This window comes from Homalodisca vitripennis, chromosome 7 (assembly GCF_021130785.1).
Source record: "Homalodisca vitripennis isolate AUS2020 chromosome 7, UT_GWSS_2.1, whole genome shotgun sequence".
Taxonomy (NCBI): Eukaryota; Metazoa; Arthropoda; class Insecta; order Hemiptera; family Cicadellidae; genus Homalodisca; species Homalodisca vitripennis.
In genome coordinates this window covers 125,543,782-125,568,016 of record NC_060213.1, presented here as the reverse complement: position 1 = coordinate 125,568,016, position 24,235 = coordinate 125,543,782, and the positions used below count along the sequence as shown (strand labels likewise).

Here is a 24,235-nt window from a genome sequence, read left to right as displayed (position 1 = left end):
ATTTATTCTTCTTAGATAGTTTGTTTGTAGACTGCGATGTAACCTAATACTGGCTAAATTGTGGGCATCAGTTTCTTAATTAACAGATTGAAAACAAAACCGATTTTACAAGTAATGAAGTATTTATATTAGATTTTGTACAGTTTCTCCTATTTCTCGTCATAAGAAAACTTTGGAAGTCAATATCGTTAGCCTGTGATTGAGAGTCTCTTAGTATTTCTGATCCACTAGATGAATAATTGTTTTTATTTCTTTGATTGATTTTTGGGAATGGACTTATAATTTTACCATAATATTACCATAATAATTTTACCAGTCTAAAACTGTGTGCAAGAAATATTGCTAGATTAGTGGTATTTACTTGCAGGAATTAAATAACTTGATTGTCTTCCTGTTATGAAAACTGTATAATATTTTGTTTGCAGTTCTTGACATCAGTTATTTTTACAGTGAAAACATCTCCTGATAAAGTCTCTCAGTTCATTTTACAATGAATATGAATGTAAAGTGATGTTCATGTTTTGCTAATAACAAAATAATAAGACATAAGCTACTTGCCGTTGCATCACAATCAATTACTATATATATTCTACAGAGGAACGTGAAAAAATCTGGTTCAATTTCATTCTGCAGTTTGTAGGATTAATACAGTGTTGTTGTTTTTCTGTTATTCCAGAAACCCGTCATTCATTCTTTGTTGGTCACAGTTGTTTTATTTAATACAAAGATGGAGGGGATTTCCTGTATGTTTTTTTCATCGTGATTTGAATTTTAAATCTTGTTTTCCAATCGATCGATTTCCTTGCCGTATAATTTGGAACCCGTCTTTCTCATTGCCTTAGTTTGACATGAAGAATGGTAGGAGATGTCTTTGAGAACAATGTTGGCTGGCAAGTGAATGTAAGCTTTAGAATTTTAGGTGAGTTATTCTCCAATACCGATTTATAATAGTTGATAAGCACCTTTTGGGTAGGCAAGTGTCACTTTTGCTTATTTATTAAATTTGTTACCTCTAGATTAACTCTATGATGCGTTTCATGATCATCCAAATTTGTTCCCTTACCAAGCCTGTATTTGCTGAAATTTGTACGCTTTCCGCCGCAGTTTATAATGGTCGTGTATAGTTGTTGTGTTATGTTGCAGAGTGCAGCAAGCTGCTGTGTTTCCGCTACTACAGTGGGCTGAATGTGACGTGTCTCGCGCAGAGTGAGCCGTTGGAGCTGGAGGCACTCTATCATACACAGGCCAAACGCGACTGTCTGCGACCCGCCAGACTGCGTGACTGCAGCAGTGAAAGCGAGTCAGAACCTGAGACGTGCTCCAGGACCCGCAAGCGAGGGTGGCTCAAGAAGAAGACGTCCTTGCCCAACGGATTTATCCGTAGTGCCGAGAAAGTCGAGGATTCCGACACTGATTCCTCGAGGAACTCTTCCAAAGACCTCCCAACGTGGAACTCCCACGAGACTGCACAGAAAACGCTGGATCTCCCCGACCAGGATCAGGAATACTTCCCTATTTGGAGTCAAAAATCACCTATAGCTACAAAATCTGTGTATGAAACGCTTTATCCTTCCTCTACCGAGCCGCCACCACCTCTGCCTCCCAGATCTTATCCTCCGAGGCACAGACCACTGGAGCGGACTAGAGCTCTGCACCCTTCCCCACACCATTGGAGACCCCCTGAGGTACTGAGGAAAAATAAACCTACAGTAGGCGGACCAATTTTACCCCCAAGACCGAAAAAGGTTTTGAATCCGGAGGATAGCTTTGGATTTGAAATAGTTGACACTGATGAACTCTCTGCGGCTTCTAGCCTCCAAGAGAGCCTCAGTGTTGACAGAGAGGGAACTGATCCTGTAAAACCGTGGGGTGCGGGGAACGTCATGGTAGAAGACTCCTTATTGAGAGTGGCAGCCCCCTTGGCAACGCCAGAACAAGACGGGAGTTTAATTGATACATCTTCTTTCGAGAACTTAATAGACGAAGAAGATGTTGTGGAGAATAAACCTATCCAGAAGGGTTGTGTTAGACGCACAATGCCTGCGAGATCTGGACACGTTTCTAGTCAATCTTTCGTTAGTCAAAGTGAGGTGTGTGAAAGTGGTGCGGAGAGTGTTGTTCCTGTCGAGGCTGGTCCTGCGACTGAGATGCCGTCCAAAGACTCAGAGAGTGTCCGAGACTCTCTTACAGTTCCTGAGCAATCTACTGCCTCTATCTCTCCATTGTCGCCGAATTCCGCATCAACTCCTACTTCAGACTCCGGCATCGTCCTCACTAACTCCATAGCTGATTCCAACCACATGGTGTCCAGCACGAGAAGTTCTAGTTCGGATTCGATAGGGACGGAGATCACAGAGGGTCCCGAACCTGTCAGCCACCGGCCAAGATCCGTGGCTGGAAGTGAGACGCCTCTACGATCGCACAGACCGTTGTCACGACAAGTCAGCCACCCCCCAGACAGTGCTGTCATGCTGCTACTGACAGACTCTCCACGCCCTCAGAATAGACTGTTGAACAGAGTCGCAGCTATCACATCTCCCACGATACCCCAGTGCCCTCCCACCCCTACCCATCATGCTCGTCCTGTCCGTGCTTCCTTCCAGAGTCCCATACTTCCTAGACACACACTGACGAGGGATTTCAACAATGCCTCTGCCGTACCCAGGCCACCTGAACCCTCTGACGAAACGTTTTCTCTTGAGCCATTCCGGGAAGTGCCAGATCGCCCAGAGGACTCTGGATGTTCCTCCGGTACGACGCAGAATGGCTGCTCGCTCCTTCCATTGCGTCACCTTACATCTACACGCCTGCCTTCCATCCCTGAAAGGTCGGTCAAGGGCCAACGTTTAGAGCTCGGCACTGACGAAGAACCTCTGCCTCCACGTAAGAAACATGGTTGCTCTCTTTGTTTGTTACATAAAATCTTGGAAAATCCACAGTTAAGCTTGTACTTTTAATCCAGTATTTGTGTAAGTAATGTTTATTTTCTGTAAATTAGTGACGTTTATTTTATGAGTGTCACTAAAGTAGAGCAGTAATATTAGTTGTGATTTGTACCTTCCATTCCAATTTGTCAAGAAAAGACAATATTTAAAATTTAATGTGGTGTACCACAAAGTTATACGCTAGGACCAATTCTCTTTCTGATTTTTCCACAAAAGAAAACTTTTTTGGTGTCCACAGATTGGGAAGCGCGTATCGACAGCCACGGAAGGATCTTCTACATCGACCATGTGAACAGAATGACGACATGGCAGAGGCCCTCTGGTGCTCGGGCCAGACCTCTGAGCAATGAGCTGCAGAGGCAACAACTGGACAGAAGGTGGGAACCCTACTTTTAGATATACAGTATTTTGAGAATGAGTCAGCAGTTTTTTCATTTCTTTTTTATCTTTGTACATTGCAAAGTTCATTGATATTGAATTATTTGCAGTGTAACTTGTTGTTTATACGCTCTTTCAACATAAAAAAAGAAATAAAAGGTAGAAGATAGAGTACAGAGTAGTGGAATTGGGTCAACCATAAATTACTTGTACCCACTTTGCAGGATCTCTGCTTACTGTGCTCATTTTTCCTCTTCCACCACAAAGGACTAACTTTTATTTCAAATGTTAGTCAACTTTCATGTCAACTTCATCATAAACATATGTACAAGAAAATGAGTCCAACATATCGATTATACTTCTAGATTTTAAACTAAACAACAATAATCTTCGTGGGACTGTGGACCAAATATCATGTCCAGCGTTCCAAATGGCAATCAGGTGAACTTGGAAAAGTGGAATAGAGATAAAGGGGCTGTGCTTAATACTTTCTATAATATAATAATTTAATTAGGGTTGGTGTTAGAGAATAATGGTCGATTAACAGTAGTTGTTAAATCCCAAAGTGTCACTTTATAAATGCATTTAATTGATTAAATTATTTTTGTTTCATGTACAGTTGAAAATGAACGTGTGACTGCCAAGGTAGCTTAGCTGTAGTGAAAGAGTTGATTCAATGTGAATGTTGAGTTTAGCTTCATTTGACTGCGTCAGATTCCAGATGCTGTACTAGGTGGAAGGTGAAATGGAGCTAAACTCAACATTCACATGTTGAGGTAGGTTTTACAGAACCTCAACATTAATTTTACAGAATACCAGGAGCGGTTGTTTTAATTAATTGAATTGTAAGGAAAATTCAGTAATATTTCTTTCACTAGTCTAGAAAGTCGAGTAATATTCCTCGACTTGTATTTGAAGTGTTAGTGAGATGCGATGTGATCATGCAGGTACCAGAGTATCCGGCGTACCATCACGTCTCGCCGGCCGGATAGTGACGAGAGCGTGGGAGACTGCCCAGATCTCCCGTCCACCGCTCCGGTGGTGCCAGAAGGGGCAGCAGTGTCCGAGACCGTCAACCACACCCCCGCCGTCAAGTTCCTCTCCCGCCCGGACTTCTTCTCCATCCTGCACATGAACCAGGTGATCAGCACGCTATAATATAGTCAGAGTAAACTACGGAACATTACACAAAATAAACAGTCTTTTAAGTAGTAAAATACAGATAATTTCCTTGATACTCTTACAACAGGTAGGTATTATTGTTACACCCGCTAAATCCTAATTGGTATATTCAGTATGGTTTTACCAAAGAATAAAAAAAAAATACATTGGAAACGCAATATATCAAGTATAATATATAACTATTTTCAGTAAATTACAAGAATTAATATAGATTTCCTATTTAGATGTTTCCAAAGAGGGCAAAGAGGGAGTTTAAGGCAGACTGATGAATGCAGTCTTTGGGATTAGGCAGAAGAATCAGCAGAGTACTCGTGGCTGATTTGTTCTGGAGTTTGTGAAACCAGGACAAAATTTTTAGGGATATATTTATTGAGCCCAGAGAAGAGTCCACAAATCTAATTGGTTTTTGCAGAAGGTTCTTTCAGGATTAAATGCAGGGTCCTAGTCTCTTCCTTCAGGTGGAAAAGACAGTGTAGCCAATTTTCCAACATTTTCGACTCCTCATTTGCTGGAATCGCGAAAAAGAACGGTGTCAGATTTTGTGAACATCTTGGAAGCATGATCTTGATCGGCAGCATCATCTTAATCATGCATGGATGTTAATAAAATTATTGAAACAAGACTAATCGTTAACTAACTCCATGTATGAATTCCCGTATGGTTGCAGACTCAGAAGGCTTATATTGACCTTGTTACAGGATGCTCTGGCGTTGTACAACCGAAACGGTTCACTAAAGCACATGGTATCCAAGATCCGGCGTGACCCGGCCACGTTCCAGCGTTACCAACATAACAGGGACTTGGTCGCTCTGGTCAACCTGTTTGCTGACGCTGTACGGGACCTGCCGCGTGGCTGGGAGACCAAAATGGATCGCAACGGCAAGGTAAGTACTGTTCACGGAACAGTATTTTTGCGTTGTTACAAGAGATTGTAATCTAGTTTTGAGATTTTAAAAAATGTGTGCAGAACTGTTTCAATCAGTGTTTTATTTATCTCATAAGCTGATATGATAAGAGTTTGAAGTAGATAATATTGTGGCTTTTTGATAAGAAAGACAGATTCATTTTATATTGAAAAAGGTATAATTCCAGTCAGAAGACTGTACACTTAAATTGTGTTTTTTTGTTGGAATAATTCTAATTTATTAGAATTGCCAAAGGTATACAATTTTCTGCAATCGTAAAATTATGTGCTTCCCTTTTTCATGAACGTCAAACATAGTGAAAGTGTTCAGTTGTAATTCAGATTTAGTGTCTCTTTAAACACTTCTTTCTGCTAAGACATCTACAATATCAAACAAGATTCCATAGCTGAAGCTATATGTATGCTTGTTTGTCTTTTCATCTCTTCCCTGATGCACATCCAGCATTTCCAAGCACCACGAGGACCTATGCGAGAATTCTGAGGTATAAAAACAAAGTTTTGGAAATTTTGTAAGGTTTTTAACAATGCAAGTTTTCCATAATGAATTGAAATACATTCTACTTAATTGTAATGTTGTAATCTAATAATATTATCATCTGCTAGTAAAGTTGAATATTTCCACAAATTATACGGTTTTGAAACTAAATATTAGATTGTAATTTCCAATTAGATGCGTTTTCCTGTGAATTCATTTAACAGTGCAAGGAATATTTATGAAATTATGAATTTTTACTTGTTATTGAAAACTTAACTTCCATAGGTTCACTGGCACCAGAAAAAAACAATCATCAGTCGTTCATTTTGCTCCCTGACTTTTTTATGTCAAAAATTTAAGTCATCACATTAATTAAAATTCTATTTTCATCTTCATTCCTTAGTTTTTAGTTGTGTTGCTGCTCCAAATAAGCTATTGATCTCTAAACTGTTTAAAAAATGTAATACAAATTAAAAGGTTCTCATTTTTTATTTGAACATTTTTTTGAAATTGAAAAGACCATCTCATAAGTCTTCATACGTTGCTGGTAGTAAACATCTCATATTGTCAAATAACATTATCATTACTGTCACTGTCAGACAGCGACGTGACTAAGGTGAGAGGCATAGTACTCCCAAAAGCCATTCTTTTTTCCGTTTATTTATTAAAATTATATTTTGAATAAAGTACACAAACATGCCATGGAAGGAGTTCTGTTTGTGTTATATTGTCCATATGTAATGGGGGAGGGGAAGCTTTCAAGTTATTTTTAGTGGATGGAGTGGCAAAAGGGCATTTTTTAGGTTACCAAAATCGCATGCGCCGGCTCCGCACTTTGGTGTGTTCTTCAATCGGATTCATCACCCCCTTCCACCCCCCAAAACCAAATCCTAGTTACGCCACTGGAGACAGAACAAAATGTCATTGCCGTCACAGTGACAATTAAAGAAACTAGGTATTAATAGTTAGTTCAAAATGTTCTTTCCATTTAGATTATACACAGGTTGAAGAATTCAGTACAAAAGAACAATGGTGCTTGACAAAGAACCTTGTCATCATTGCTCTTTTTCAGTAAAAAATGTATAGTGTCAAAAAGATGTTGATTGGGTAGCAACTGGTTTTGCAGCATTTTAGTAATAAATGAAAAATAATTTGTGAACCATAAAAATAATAACAGTACTAAATAACATCTTATTCTAGAGTATTATGCTGACTGTTGTATGTTCTTAACGAATCCGTAGTTTTTTATTCCACAACGAGTTGCTGTACTGTATTTTGGATTAATTAGGAGATCAAATTTTATATCTGGTTTTGGAATTTGTTGGGTTGCCAACAGCAATTCTTCATTGACCACACAAACAAGACGACAACGTTTATAGACCCCAGAGTGCCGACAGAGGCCCCGTACCTCAATCCCCACAAGTTGTGCACCGGCTGGGGATCTGGCGCACGCCGGCGCAGTCACAGTGCCGGGGAGCAAGATCTGGCACTCGTGAGAGTAAGCTGTTCATCTCTTAACAAGTTCTCGTTGTCTTGCGTTCATTTGGATTTCAATTTTTACTTTCTCTTTACATTTGGTTATGTTTTTGATGTTTTAAAGTTGGTCAGTGATTTATGGTCATACTGTTGATTTTTGTTATTTTTTAGCGTATATCTGATATACATTTGTCATTTTCATCATTCATAATGCACTTTTGTGTTTGATGTCATATTTCTCTTTTTTTATATGATGTTGTATGTCTTCTTGATTTTTCCCTTTTTAAGTTGTGATTTGTTTCTGAATTATTTTTATTGTTGAGATGATTATTGTTATTTATCAAGTTCTCATTGTTGTTTGCATTCATCTGAAATTCCATTTTGTTATTCTTTGTGTTGTGTTTGGTTAAGTTTTGTATATGTTTAATTTGGTCATGCTGATATATTGTTGGTTTTGTCGTTTATTAGTCGTAGATAAATTATGAGTTTCGTTTATATTCATAATGCAACTATGTGTTTGATGTCATATTTCTCTGTTGTTAATTATTTGATGTTGTCTGTCTTCTTGATTCTTTTTCTTTTTCTAAGTTGTGATTTGTTTCTGAATTCATATTTCTCTGTTGTTAAGTAGTAAGATGTTGTGTGTCTTGATTTTTTTCTCTCTTCAAGTTTGATTTGTTGCTGAATTATTCTTATTGTTGAGGTATTTATTATTAATGTAATTCCTTTTATCTTATGCTTTCCTTTTATCTTATCCTTTTTAAATTATGTAAAAAATGTTCACTTATACTTTATGGAATCTTCATTTGATGATTAGATACTTTTATGACTAGTACTGTATGATAAAATTGTAATTTTTACATGAAATTTCCTTTAAAATTCTACAGGTAAAGGAATCCTGATGCTTTTTTTCAATTAAAGTTTTGTTCATTATGATTTGTTTGGAATTGTAGTGTATGACGATTTTTATTTGTAAATATATAAGATGAAGTTTTATTGATTTTAAATAATATGTGCTTTTGTAAATTTATCTTAGACTATATTGTAATTTCTTTTTAAAAACACAATTCAGGTTCAATAATATACAAAAACGTTACTATCTGCTCCCAAATGATTATGTAACTGAATTTTTTTTATATAAGCTATACTATTTAGTGTGTTAAACAAAATCAGTTTATGTAGTGTAATTATGCTCTGTTTTTATAGGCAATAAAATGTTAACGGTTTGATACGATGTCTTTGCGTTATGTTACAGGCTCCGGTGCCCCCTCCCCGCCCCCCTGGCCCTGGCCCCTCAGGCCTCAGCAGTCGTGGTCTGGAGATACCCACAGCATACAATGATAAGGTACAGGGGTTGATGCTTCTCAACAGGATACTGCATGTGGCTGGGGTTCTGCTTATGTCTGTTACGATTATATGTTGTGATTCAGTTACAGCCGTAAACATTGCTTTGTTATAGTTTCTCACTGACAATGAATGATTTGAAAATGTAATAGGATTTTACACATTCACCGTCTTTACATGTTACAAAAAGTAGAATACAACATTTCGAGGATTGAAGTGCACCCACTTCTTCAGGTGTCAAATAAACCCCAATACAAAAACTAGCACAACAAACTTACAAAACTGTTTTGCAAATCCATTGCTGTACTCAATTTTCAAATTTTTGTGCACATATATGTATTAGGGTTTATTTGACACCTGAGGAAGTGTGTGGACTTCAATCCTCGAAATGTTGTGTTCTGCTTTTTGTAACATTGACGATGTCAAATTTCCGAAATCAAATTTGTGTACAGTGATTGCCAGGCCTCTACTCAGACCATTTTGTTTTGACAATTTTACTGGAGCCCGGGCTCAAAGGAGGCCGGGCCCGCTACACCTCTGAAGGGACAGTGTCAACGGATGAGATAGCTTAATCTAATAACTGTAGTAATTTAACGCTATTATAGGCTAAATTTTTAATATCGTTTTTAATTTAGAACAAACTGTGACAATTACTTTTAAAAATAATAATTTTAATTTTGATTCAACAATCTTGATTCTGTTTTTTACATCGTGCATCAAGCAGAAAAGTCAATAATAGTTCCTACGATCAAACAAATACCTCAACACTTGCGTACGGTCTGATCCGATGAATCATAACTGGAATGTCGATACAAAAGACGAACTATCTTCAGTTGAGAATAAAAAGAAAATTTAAAAAGCGTCTTTTAAAGATTTGTATCAGAATCGTTATTGTCTAAAAATAATTTCAATTGGACAGCTAATAGACTAATTGTTATACATGTTTAGAGTTTACTAAATTAATTAAAAACAACACTTAAAATGGTCCGAATAACAAGATGATTTCCGTACAAATTTTTAGCAACATATAACGAATCTTACTAACATTAACAAAATAATAGGTGGTTGTCAATGGGATAGCGTTGAAGGAGGGGGGGGGGTGAAGCGGTGTGACAGGGTCCGCCAAAGCTGAATACAGCCCTGGTGATTGCAAGTATAACAACTGATGGTAATTGTTTATGAAAAATAAGCAGGCTATGGGAGCAAACAAAGTAAAGACTCAAAACGAAACATTTGCTTCAGTCACAAGTTAGCTTCTGGCTCATGCTTCATTAAAGTTAGAACGTGAGCTATTTGCAATTTACTAACGTTAACGTCCCAACTAGAATGTAGCAGCATGATTACCATTCTCTGTTCGTCCATGCTGCCACTTATTTGACTTATAATGTCTCAGCTATTCCATATAGAGTATGAGTCTTCTTCGTTCTAGCTTTCCAAGTCCTCTTCCAAGTAAGACTTATTCTCTTTGAGGTACATATCCTCTGTTTCTCTTTAACAATTTACCAGAAAGAGTATCGGATGTTCCAGTCAGTAAATTCAAAGTTACAATGAAACAATGGCTGAAAAGCAAAACTTTTTCTCCGTTCATAATTACCTGATCTTTGTTTGATATCAGCTCGTTATTGTTTTCAACTTGTTTTAACCCTTTGACTAGTAATGCTGTAAACAGTTTTCATAATTTTATCTTTCACCTGAATACTTGTGTGATCTTGTACAATGGATAAGAAACACTAGAATAGTTTTCGTAATTCCCACTAGATGGCAGTTACTCTTTTGTCTATTTTTTCAGTTCCAATTTACCACCATGCATCATTGTTCAATTAGTTGTTTTGAGTAATCAGCTGATTCTATTTCTCTTTATGTATATTCTGTTGTTATATCTGACATAAGTTGTAACCTCATTTTTACGTTGCCGTAAGACCTTTTGTATTTTTTATAAAAAAATTGACAGTATTTAGTTTTATATTCATATTTTGTAAATAAAATTATTGTTATGCATAATTATAACAATTTGTATAAAAAATATAAAAAACTTCAAATATGTTAAATTGATTGTTTTTTTTTATAGCTTCCCCTACAGTAAACCTTTAAAAACATACCAATATTTAAATATTTTAAAAACTCATTTTTTAGGGCACTCTTACAGAGAAACCTCTGTTAGTCAAAGGTTTAATTCATAAATAGATGTTATTTATTTGTTTTTTTTTTTACAGTTGCTGTATCTAATCATTTTAGTATATTATGAAGTATTTTTTTTAGTTATTGCATATAATATACCTGTACAGTAACATATTTTTGCTTTGTGTTTTGTATAGTCTATAATTGTGCTTATTGACAATAAAAACATCTTTAATATTGGATCTTGAACCTTTCTTCTTGTTTTGGCTGAGGGAGAAGTAACGGTAGTATTGTTATAATATGTGTGACTTGATGTGTGTTTTTGCATAAATATAATTTTTGTAAATTAAAAACAAACCTGTTGCATTAGACTTGAGTACAATTAATTTTCTCCTCCAAATGTTATACTATTATGCTTATTTATAAGTCAAATTGAAGAATCTTACTGTGTGAATTTCATTTAGAACGTATTTTAGTAATTATTTTTATATAATTTATTTTCATTTAGAACGTATTTTAGTAATTATTTTTATATAATTTATTTTCATTTTGAACGTATTTTAGTAATTATTTTTATGTAATTTATTTTTACTTAAAATGTATTTTAGTATTTATTTTACGTAGTTTATTTTTACTTAGAACGTATTTTAGTATATATTTTTATGAGTATGTTTGTTAGAAAAGGTAAATATTGTGTTCAGGTGGTGGCTTTCCTGCGGCAGCCGAACATCATAGAGATCCTGCGCGAGAGGCACGCAGCTCTGGGCTCCAGTGTGGCTCTGCGGGACAAGGTGAACGCAGTCAGGGTGGAAGGAACTGTGGCACTGGACCGGCTCAGTCACGACATAGATCTCACCATTCTACTCAGGTAGGTTCTTCAGTTGATCGTTATAGAAGTGTTTACCATTTGTCGCAGTTTGTTTTAGCATGTGCGGTGATCACCATGGACATAGCCAATAATTGAGTCCAAGGGGGTACTGACCCCCAAAAGTTTATCTATATACGCTTCCGGTTGAATGAAAACCGATTTGGACTATAATCAAATGGAATAACTAGTCCACTCAGACGTTGGTAGATTAGCAACTACTTTGTTAAACACTGGAGTTTGGTTGGAAAAAATTAATTAATTTCCTTAAATATGTTTGTACAACCAATCTATATAGGGTATCTGAATAATCCTTGGAGCCCCGGTTAAAAGATTTACAAAATACTTGTTTTCCGGTTTTACACCTTGTTAAAACATTTTAACACATTAACATTCATGAAATATGTTGTTCCTGCTGAAATTATCCTCCGTGTTAGCCAGTGGCGTATATATAAAAGTTTTGTGGTGGCTAACACAATGGGTGGTTAAAGAGGTACTCTCCAAAATAGGTACTCTGGAATTTGTCTTCGGAACATTGTTGAGCTTTGAGGTCTCTTAAATATGTTCTAGCTTAAAACAAACTGGATGCAATTTTAATGTTCGTCTATAGAAGCTCTTCACAGCAAGTACGAATTACCTTCATGATAAGGGCGTAGCTAGTGAGGGAGTCCATGTGGGCCTCTCCAAATTTTAAAATTGTCAATTACTTTTTACCAAACAATTGTTATTATTTAAATAATTCAGTATTACTGACATGTACTGCTTAAAGATCGTTCTCAACATTGACAACAGTCAAGAATTTTTAAGGAACAAAATGGGGAATGAACGGTTAGTATGAATACACCAGTTTAGAAAAGCCTCAATATTTTAGCTAATTTCGGTCAGATATTCATGATTTGTCACTCAAATGCTCATAATGAAACTCACAATAAATCAAATATAATAAATTAGTTATTTAATTATTTCTGAATTTTTAACTTTACTTAATGTGAGAATACAAAGAAACATTGTTATCCAGTGGTAAATTTTGCCATTCGAGCTGTCAATTTGACAATTTTTCTAAGCTTTGAGGTAACATATCGCAATATCAAAAAATTTTGATTGATTTTGAATTTTCCACGCGTTATATGGTCATCAAACCACATAATGAGATTGCGTAAGTCGACATGTCCACATATAACTCTCTCTGTACAGCGTAATAACATTAATTACCGCACTTGTAGAGGAACCTGGGGGAATCCACTCCCCTATGAAATTTAGAAATTATCTTGTTTAAGTGATATTGAATTTATATTACAGATTATCCCTATATTTCTAGTTATTAAATTACTTTGCTTGTGTATAGTTCACATTGGTAATAAATATCTCTTCTGGCATATTCGGAAGAAAGGTAGATCTTGTGACATTTAGGCCCTAGAAGATGATAAGATGGACATTATAGTTCAGTAAAGTCGTTGCTTAGGTCCAGATGATCAGAGATTAATAAAAAAAAATATAATTTCAAAGACTCTTTTACACTTTGGGTGCGAGTGCCGTAATTTTTATGATACGCTGAAACAAAGATTTTAATTTTAGCATATTATGTAATCACTAGTTTTACACCGTAATCGTCGGTCTTTAATGCTTTCGATGCCAGTGAATTATCCTTTTTTTATCATTGTGTCTATATTGTAATAATGTGTTGTCGATATAACTTTGCAAAATAAACAAGAACTAAATTACATCTTGAACTTTGCTGATGTGCTTCAGAGGATATTCTACTTTAAAAAATTTATTTATGGTATTTAAATTAATATTATTGTTTACAAATGTTAACTACTATAACCCTAACTTTAAAAAAATCGTAAAAAAATAAAATGTTAGATAGGTTGACCATAATTTTTGCAATAAATAGAAGCCCCTTCAATTTTTATTTCGCCAGTTCATCACCAATATGCGTTGAGTTGGTATCATTGGTCTGCAGGAGCAATGGCTATGCTTTCATTTTGTAAGCCTAATTCAAAAAAACATATTTTTGGCTATTTCTTATAAATAATTTATAAAATTATCTAAAAGCATACTGATTTATTTATAATTTAATTAACTTTGTATACTTTTGCATAGGAAATGTATTTTCCATTTAATTCACTTTATTTTTTAAGGTAAAAAAAATGCTTACTTAACTTATTTACCACAACAGTTTTGTTCTCTAGAAGCCTATTGATTTTATTATTGTTTCTTATATAAAATGAATAGAATTATCTGAAGTAAAACTGCATCTTTATTTACTGAAACAAAAATAAATGCAAATACCAATACTTTTGAAGTACTATATCCATTTTAATAAGACAGAAATACATTTTTGTCACTAACCTTTGTTTTTATATGTAAAACGAAGTGGCTTTCTACACCATAGTAATTAATGTGTAAACAAATAATAGTCCTAAAATAGTTTTATAAGCTTTTACACAAAATTTGGAAAGGAAAATTAATTACCAAATTTCTTGGCATGTAACTTGGTAGCAGTGTTATATTATGGGCATAACTGGGAAAAGTTATATTTTGAAAAACTTCAAACAATGCATAATTAATAAAGTTAATGTCGATGTATTTATGACCTTTATTGCTCATTCGTAGTTTAAATGAAGAAATTGCAGGAACATTGTTAAACACCCAATCAAAGTGGAGATGTCATAGTATCTGGACTTTGTGAGTTGAGAACAAGGACAATTGCTTACTTGAAAAATTTAAATTCAGCATTGGGCTTATCTAAACATTCTATGGTTCAAATCATGGCTAAAGATATAAATTAATATACAAAAATCAATATATTAATTTAGAAGACACTATAAAACAGCTGTTAACAGAATCAACATTACCAACATAAGCAAATATAATTATCAGTCGGCGCTAAATTAAATGTCAATTCATTACATTAAATAATTCACATTATTTACTGAATATGAACAATAAAATACATGTAAAATATACCACCTTGTATGTAATGTCTTTAAACTAAAACTACAAATAATGATAAAATCTTATCTCAAATTCCTTGACTGTTCTGTTTGTATCAACGTAGCCTGTTACGAGTGCAACCTCAATGTAGTCGGTTACGAGAGCAACCTCAATGTAGCCTGTTACGAGTGGAAGCAACCTCAATGTAGTCCGTTACTAGAGCAACCTCAATGAAACTTGTTACGAGGGCAACCTCAATGTAACCTGTTACGAGTGCAACCTCAATGTAGCCTGTTACTAGTGCAACCTCAACATAGCCTGTTACGAGTGCAACCTCAACGTAGCCTGTTACGAGTGCAACCTCAATGCAGCCTGTTACGAGTGCAACCTCAACGTAGCCTGTTACATAGTTTAAATGAAGAAATTGCAGGAACATTGACAGTGTTCCTCACTCAATCAATTTGGAGGTGTCATAGTATCTGGACTTTGTGAGTTGAGAACAAGGACAATTTATTGAAAAATTTAAATTCAGCATTGGGCTTATCTAAAAATTCTATGGTTCAAATCATGGCTAAAGATATAAATTAATATACAAAAATCAATATAGAAGAAACTATAAAACAGCTGTTAACAGAATCAACATTACCAACATAAGCAAATATAATTATCAGTCGGCGCTGAATTAAATGTCAATTCATTACATTAAATAATTCAAATATTTACTGAATATGAACAATAAAATACATGTAAAATATACCACCTTGTATGTAATGTCTTTGAACTAAAACTACAAATAATGATAAAATCTTATCTCAAATTCCTTGACTGTTCTGTTTGTATCAACGTAGCCTATTACGAGTGCAACCTCAATGTAGTCGGTTACGAGAGCAACCTCAATGTAGCCTGTTACGAGTGGAAGCAACCTCAATGTAGTCCGTTACGAGAGCAACCTCAATGTAACCTGTTACGAGGGCAACCTCAATGTAACCTGTTACGAGTGCAACCTCAACGTAGCCTGTTACGAGTGCAACTTCAACATAGCCTGTTAGGACCTCAATGTAGCCTGTTACAAGTGCAACCTCAATGCAGCCTGTTATGAATGCAACCTCAATGCAGCCTGTTACGAGTGCAACCTCAATGCAGCCTGTTATGAATGCAACCTCAATGCAGCCTGTTACGAGTGCAACCTCAATGTAGCCTGTTACGAGTGCAACCTCAATGCAGCCTGTTACGAGTGCAACCTCAACGTAGCCTGTTACGAGTGCAACTTCAACATAGCCTGTTAGGACCTCAATGTAGCCTTTTACGAGTACAACCTCAATGTAGCCTGTTACAAGTGCAACCTCAACATAGCCTGTTACGAATGCAACCTCAATGCAGCCTGTTACGAGTGTAACCTCAATGTAGCCTGTTACGAGTGCAACCTCAACGTAGCCTGTTACGAGTGCAACCTCAATGCAGCCTGTTAGGAGTGCAACCTCAATGTAGCCTTTTACGAGTACAACCTCAATGTAGCCTGTTACGAGGGCAATCTCAACGTAGCCTGTTACAAGTGCAACCTCAATGTAGTCTGTTACGAATGCAACCTCAGTGCAGCCTGTTACGAGTGTAACCTCAATGCAGCCTGTTACGAGTGTAACCTCAATGCAGCCTGTTACGAGTGCAACCTCAACGTAGCCTGTTACGAGTGCAACTTCAACATAGCCTGTTAGGACCTCAATGTAGCCTTTTACGAGTACAACCTCAATGTAGCCTGTTACGAGTGCAACCTCAATGTAGCCTGTTAGGACCTCAATGTAGTATATGAATATTCCTAACCGTTATGAGGGTCTGAACATACAAGTTTAGTTCATAGATGAAAAAGAGGAACGGGAGAATATTGAGTGATGGAGAATGTCTTCTGTAGTAACAGATTTAGTCTTTTGATGATCCAAACAGCTTTGTTTTGTTCAATGAAGACATTGGATTTGTTCAGATATTGGAAGATGATCTGTCTCATGGAACATGATAATGGAGAAATCCATGATAAATCATAATCAAAACCCTAGGCTCTATTAGAAAATGGACGTAATTTCCACAGCTCTAAAATGTTCTAAAGGAAAAAAGATCAATCCTGATAAAGTGATACATGAGATAACCACGATACTGTTTTTACCCTTTTGTGTGGTCAACAACAAAGAGATTGATGTTCCCAGAACAAATCAAAAGGTTTTATTTTTGTCCCATTCTAAATTTCAACCGAGCAAAAGAATTGATGTCTATAATTGAAGGAAGATGAAGGCTAAGAACCAAAAGACCAGAAAGAAATTCGGTTTTAACGGTTTTGTTTATTTATTAGAATAATGGAAGAAAAGTCGTGATTTGTCAGTTTGGAAATTCGCTGAGGAATATGTAAGAAAAAAATTTGTTCCCGCTCATTTGGACCTTTATTATTTTAATTTTTTAATTTTTCAAAGTACCTTTGAAGGTTGTCTAGCCTTGAGACAAAAATTTAAATTTTTTCTAATATTGTTTTGTTTTTGAAATTTAAATCTCTATTAGAAACACAACACAGACTAAAAAAACGAAGGTTCAGAGTACGGTATGTGAATGGTGAAGCATTTTCCACTATTTCTGTACAGTTACGGTACAGGACCTGTTACCACCAGTGTTGTGTACAGGCCACCTCCTACCGTAATTTTGTGGTCAACCTAGGCCGTCCTGTCACACTCCACTGCTGCCACCTGTTTATTACTCCAGATACAATTGTCACTGGGATACGTTTATCTCTAGGACTGTGTCAAGGTTGGCAGCAATTAGTGCAGCCATGTGTGACAATATTATCCTTTGTGTTACTGATCTCGTATCTGTTTTGTTGATTATTGTAATTTTTTCTTGTTATGACTCATGCCAACTAAAACATTAAAGCATTATTTCTTGGGTTGCCAAGGTTACAAATTTTAATAGTTTTATTGCAGCTAATCAACTTGTTCGATCAAAATTTAGATGCATAAACTAAAAACATGAATTGTTATGAATTTTTGTCTTTTTTTACAAAGGGATGGAGTGGTAAAACGTTTTTCCTATCCTTCATTTAGAAATTAAATATCTTAGCTAAATCTTTTGAGATAGATGAATATTCTTTGTTTGAAGTTTGTTTTTGACAATGAAAGGATTGTGTAGGAAACAGGATTTTCTGGATATTTGCCATTGTTCATGGATGGTTCGTTGATTTTTCGTATCACTAAACGATGGCAAATGTCCGGAAAAATCCTATTATCTTCATAGTTAAATAGATGAAGTATTTAACTATGGTTTTATCTTATCAAAATCTTAAATTATCAAATCATTCAATGGATACAAATTTTGAGTTGGTTTCAATACCATTTGGGTAAAGGGAAAACAGTTGAAATCCCTTAAAAGTTATTTGAAATAATGACTATTCTGCAGAGAGCATATAACATTTTAATCAAGAGCGAACTTCAACTTTAACCTTTTTAGGTATTCAATATCTATTTAAGAATTCAAGGTGCCTAGACATGTTAAGTGTGAAAAATATTAATTATTGTACAATAAACAGTAAGGTTAGTATGAACTTAGAGATTTTAACAAAACTTAAGTACTTACAAAGATTCCTTTCTGTTTATGGATAATAAGAGAAAAATAGTCAACATAGAAGATAGCGTCAAATTATCAAAAAGCTGGCAGCCTGTAATAAAGAAATCGTATTGGTCACTGGAAAGGCTGATTTGGCTTTCATCCTTATTCTGTCCGTCCTCATGGACCACTGGCCTGTGTGAGGATCTTATCAAGCAGAATAAAGAGGAGAGTTGGATAGTACAAGGTTGATGGTACTCGTAAAAAGGCCAACGGTCACATGCAGGATTTGAATTTGCACTATCCCTAACTCAGACCTTAAGTTGATTAAGTCTCAGACAATAGTGGTAACTTTGTACTCACTTAAAGAGTTTTATGTTTTATTGATAGGTTTGATTTAGTATCTGTTTACTGAACCTGTCCACAGCAAGGCCAAAATATTTCAATAATTTAACTGTGTACCGTACTCTAAGCAATGTTTTGATGAAGCTGGAAAAAACTTAAATGTTAGTTATGACACTGTAGGCTTAATAAATAACATCACAATATGATGATCCGTATGGATTATGAATGTTTAATAGTTCCCTAACATAAAACTGGATCTAAAGAAGAAGTACAGAATTACCGACCAATATCATTGTTACCTTCATTTTCAAAAATCATTGAGAAAGTTGTCCTTAACGGACTAGTTGTTTCAAAAGTTGTATAATATTTTACATAAAAGGCATTTGGTATTTCAAGAGGTTTAATACTAGGGTCCATTGGAATTGGGGTTTTAGCTTCAACACATATCCCATCGATGACAATGAGGCCTTGTATAGCTGTGCAGGTTACCCTTGTTTGGTGAATCGAATTGGTCACAGAATTATTAATTGTTCATGTCAGTTTCTCAAATTATCATTGGTGGTTAGAATATTGTAATCTGTATAAATTTTTAATTCTTAAAAATAATCCTATGCCACATACGTTTATTGAAGTTTTTATTGTAATTGATCAACAAATCGGATATATTTATTTATTTTGAAAGAATTAGTGCAAAGAAGGAAGAATATGGACTAAGACAAGAGCATGGGCCCACTACATAAGTAATGCTGATATCACAGAATCGATCTCAGTGACTGACTGTGACTCACATCCTGACCACTGTGTCCTGTGTTCTGTGTTCCACAGTAGCTACAGCGTCAGTCTCACTTACACCCACCTGACAGTTCAAGGTTGTATTATAATACAGTTGGATCAACCGGTTTGTCTGCTACTGAATTTCTTTTGGTTTTAGCTTTGATCAGAAAGCGTATTCAGAAGCTAAGATTGTTGTGAAATAAATTCATCACTTCGATAACTCCTCCCATAATTCAATAGCAAATTGTCAATCTTGAATTTCTACTGAATTCAGATAACTGCAAAAGCTAACCAACTGTAGCGTTTTCAGGACTTAAAGAAATCTCATAATTTCAGAGGAGAGACAGTTTGTTTTTTTAAGAATAAGAATAAGAATGTATTTATTCCACCATTAAATAACAAAGGTAAACATATGTAAAAAAAACTTGGAATGACTAGTCACCGCATCAAGTAAAGGTGACTAGCACAATGAAAAATAAACAAGAACTTCTTACATCAAACAGTCTAAATATTACTTATAACCTAGCGGTCCGCTGCAGTGTCAGCACTTATTTATTTTAACTGAACCAAAGTGCACTTTACATTAATACGAGTAAGTAAAATAAACTAAGTAAACTATTCACTTCACTAAGTAACCTCGTCAGTAGGTGAACTAAAAACATCCAATACATTAAATAAAGCCAAACAATTGAATACTTAAAAATATTTACACAAACGCATATAAACTCTATTCCATATATTCTACAATAGGAATTCGTTTTTTTTAATTTTCATAATTATAGCTAATGTAATATTTCTACCAGGTCATTAATGTTGTCTTTATCAAACAGCCATGATTTTAATTTAATCTGAAATAGCCTTATGTTTTGACTGTTTTTTATGTCTATTGGTAAAATATTAAAAATTTTTGGGCCTAAAAATATAAATGTTTTACTGAACATAGTTTTATTCACTTTTGGTCTAATGTATGTTACTTTAGAAGCTGCCCTGGTATAGAAGCGAAATTGTTTTGAACATTTATTTCCACTACGTATGTAAAACATTTTTAATACTTTAAAAATAAAAAGGTATTTCAGAGGCAGAATTTTTAGGAGGCGAAATAGAGGCAAGGACGGTTCGTGTTTGGATTTAAATGTTATGATCCTTATAAAGTGTTTTTGTATGATTTTCTAATGGATTTAGTGTGGTATTGTTTGCTGCACCCCACACTTCTATACCATAAGTCAGTCTTGAGTGGATTAAGGCAAAATATAGCATACGTAAAAGGTCATCGGTTTAAAAGATTTCTTAAATAATAGAACGTTCTTATATTTTTTTCTTAATTGAGTCTGTAGATGATAGATGTGTTGCTTCCATGAAGCGTTTTCGTCTAGAATTACGCCCAGATATTTTATATGAGTTACTTGACTAATAATCGGGCAGGGACAGTTATCATTGATTGAGCAATTTAAATAATCGTGATATTTTAAAGTATTAGGGAAAGAGTATTGTTTTAGGTCAAAATTAATAAAGTTTGTTTTTTCAGCATTTATTTTCATTCTGTTGTTAATACACCAGGTTCCCAAGGACTGCAAATCTTCATTAATGTCGACCCATATGTTTTCCCCAACTTTTCTTGGAGTAATGGATGGGCAACATCATCGGCAAATGCTATTATTTCACCCTTGAATGGAACATTCATTAAATCATTTATGAAAATTAAAAATAGTGTTGCAGACAGTACCGATCCCTGGGGTACACTTTCACAATAGATTTTTGCGTGACTGAGACAGTTTTGAATTTTTTACTTGCTGGGTTCTTTCCTTTTAGAAAACTACTAAACCAGTTTAGCAAAGGTCCTCTTATTCCAGCGAGTTCTAATTTGTCTAGAAGTATGTCAATGTCAACAAGGTCGAAGGCCTTTGAAAAATCTATAAATAATCCTGTACATTTATGACTATTATTTATGCTGTTTTAAAATTCCCTCCATAAAAGTTGCAATAGCCGATTCTGTACTTTTACCTTTAGTAAAGCCAAAATTGGTTAGATGAAAAAAAGTTGTTCTTATTTAAAAAATGAAAGTAGCCTAGATTTAATGCATCTCTCTAGAATTTTAGATATAATAGGCAATAGAGCTATCGGTCTGTGGTTTTGTATCATTTCGGGGCTGCCTTTCTTAAAAATAGGTACAATTATAGTTTTGTTTTAATTTAGAAGGAAACTTGCCTGTTTCAAAACTTAAGTTGACAATATATGATAATACTTCAGATATAGCAGTTTCAATATGTTTTATTAATTGGACTGATATATTGTCAATTCCAGTAGATCTTTTATTATTTAGGGATTTAATGGTATTTGCTAATTTCTAGCGGAGTGACAGGACTCAGGAACATGGAATGCGGTTGACGGCAACAGTGTGCGAGGGCTGCCTCGCGTGGGGGGGAGGGGTCGGCTATCAGCTGTTGAGAGACTGATACAAAGTATTCTGTTTACTGCCAGAGGAGAGTCAGTTTGTTTACTGCTTGAAAATCAGCAGTGGAACGTTGATAATTTGTGTTTAGAGAGGAAAACCCATTATTTCATAGGAGAGCCAGTTTGTTTATTGCTTATAAACACCAATCAGCAGTGGCATGTTCATAATTTGTCTTTAGAGAGTCAATTTCATTATTTCAGAGGAGAGCCAGTTTGTTTACTGCCAGAGGAGAGTCAGTTTGTTTACTGCTTGAAAATCAGCAGTGAAACGTTGATAATTTGTCTTTAGAGAGGAAAGCCCATTATTTCATAGGAGAGCCAGTTTGTTTATTGCTTATAAACACCAATCAGCAGTGGCATGTTCATAATTTGTCTTTAGAGAGGCAATTTCATTATTTCAGAGGAGAGCCAGTTTGTTTACTGCCAGAGGAGTCAGTTTGTTTACTGCTCGAAAATACTAATCAGCAGTGGTACGTTGATGATTTGTCTTTAGGAGGCAGTCCCATTATTTCAGAGAAGAGCCAGTTTGTTTACTGCCAGAGGAGGGTCAGTTTGTTTACTGCTTGAAAATACTAATCAGCAGTGTGTTATCTGCATCTTTGATTGTTATCTGCATCTTTGATTGTTATCTGCGTCTTTGATTGTTATCTGCGTCTTTGATTGTTATCTGCGTCTTTGATTGTTATGTGTGTCTTTGATTGTTATCTGCGTCTTTGATTGTTATGTGTGTCTTTGATTGTTATCTGCGTCTTTGATTGTTATGTGTGTCTTTGATTGTTATCTGCGTCTTTGATTGTTATCTGCGTCTTTGAGTGTTATCTGCGTCTTTGAGTGTTATCTGTATCTTTGATTGTTATCTATCGTTTAAATGAGGGCAGCCCAGTCCAGTCTGGAGCGCTCAATTTCCCTACATCTAACATTGGATGAGTTATATATTCTGTAACTATTACAATCAACGGTATTACTCCAGATACAGTATTATGACAGATATAAGCGTTAAGTACATGCAAGAGACTGTTTTTAATTGTTTCATGACTTGAGCATATTTCTGATGTTTCCAATGTGATTAACAAGAGAAAACTTATTCGAATTCGTACAAAATATAACTTGTGTTGTTGCAAAGTACAAGATCAAGAAGATATAATTACATAGTGTTAAAAAGATTATATTATGTTAAAACATATATTTGTATTAAAATGAAGAGCTTTTCAAACCAATTTTATGATGGCAAGTGTCAATAAAAATTACCGTAACTGCTGTATTCCGAAAATGTGGCAACAATATTTTTGTTATTCCTTTTTTATTTTTTAAACTAACAAAGTATGTTTAAAAATTGAAGCTGTATTTGTAATTCATACTGCAGTTAACCTACTAACAATTTTGTATTCTTGTATTTTAGTGTATTTTAAGTTATATAACAAATTTTGCAATGACGAAGCTGGAATGAATAATGCACAGTCAAAATAGCACTAATTATATGAGTTACTAAATTAAATTCAAAGACAATTGAAAGTTTTACTAATTTGGGGGGAGGGGGCAGAAGCCCCCTAAATTACTCCTCATCTTCTAGTAAATGCCCCTCTCCTCTGTGAGACTGTCCTCTATACCCGCCCCTGCTCTAGATCAACCTCGTTCCCGTACAATTTTATAACTTCCTCTGGGCAGAGAAAGCAATACCGGTACGACATTACCTTGATCTAGTCACTGTAATGAAGTACAAAACTGAAAGTCATAAAAAAGTAGTAGTATTTAAATTGAGAATATCCTATCACAAAGTAAACCAATATGCGGAGTATCGAAGCAACAGACAGGACATTACGAAAGAGTGACGGACGGGCTGTCCATAGTTTTTTTAATCCAAATTCAGTAGTGTCTTCCTTGGACCAGGAGAAAGTGACAGAACGAACGGACAACAGAGACGGAAGGACTTCCCGTTAAACAAATTCAAATACAGGGGACCAGGAGGAAGCGACAGAACGAACGGACAACAGTGAGAGAGAGAGACGGACAGGCTGTCGGTCGTTTTTTACTCCAAATACAGTAGTGTCTTCCTTCGATCAGGAGAAAGTGACAGAACGAACGGACAACAGAGAGACAAACGGACGGGCTGTCCGTCGTTTTGTACTCCAAATATAGTAGTGTCTTCCTTCGACCAGGAGAAAGTGACAGAACGAACGGACAACAGAGAGACAGACGGACGGGCTGTCCGTAGTTTTTTACTCCAAATACAGTAGTGTCTTCCTTCGACCAGGAGAAAGTGACAGAACGAACGGACAACAGAGAGACAGACGGACGGGCTGTCCATCGTTTTTTACTCCAAACACAGTAGTAGTAGTGTCTTCCTTGGACCAGGAGGAAGCAACAGGACATACGGTCAATAGACGGACAACGGACGTGTTGTCCTTTGCTGCTTCTGACAAAGATGAACCTATGTACCAAAATAC

General features: G+C 35.4%; 1 protein-coding gene across 5 annotated transcripts in view; it reads left to right on the top strand.

The window, feature by feature from the left end:
• Positions 1 to 24,235, top strand: part of LOC124366266 (E3 ubiquitin-protein ligase HECW2) — a 106,231-nt gene that overhangs the window by 40,851 nt on the left and 41,145 nt on the right. For 4 of the 5 annotated variants that reach the window (XR_006922796.1, XM_046822666.1, XM_046822668.1 and 1 more), the window contains exons 3-9: positions 1,144 to 2,883; positions 3,184 to 3,322; positions 4,271 to 4,463; positions 5,204 to 5,389; positions 7,242 to 7,403; positions 8,637 to 8,726; positions 11,545 to 11,711. Coding sequence is in view for 4 of the 5 variants with exons in the window: in XM_046822666.1 (XP_046678622.1) it covers positions 1,144 to 2,883; positions 3,184 to 3,322; positions 4,271 to 4,463; positions 5,204 to 5,389; positions 7,242 to 7,403; positions 8,637 to 8,726; positions 11,545 to 11,711 (2,677 nt within the window). In the remaining variant the exon portion in view is untranslated. The remainder of the gene's footprint in view (positions 1 to 1,143; positions 2,884 to 3,183; positions 3,323 to 4,270; positions 4,464 to 5,203; positions 5,390 to 7,241; positions 7,404 to 8,636; positions 8,727 to 11,544; positions 11,712 to 24,235) is intronic. The other variant, XM_046822667.1, reaches the window with a different exon arrangement.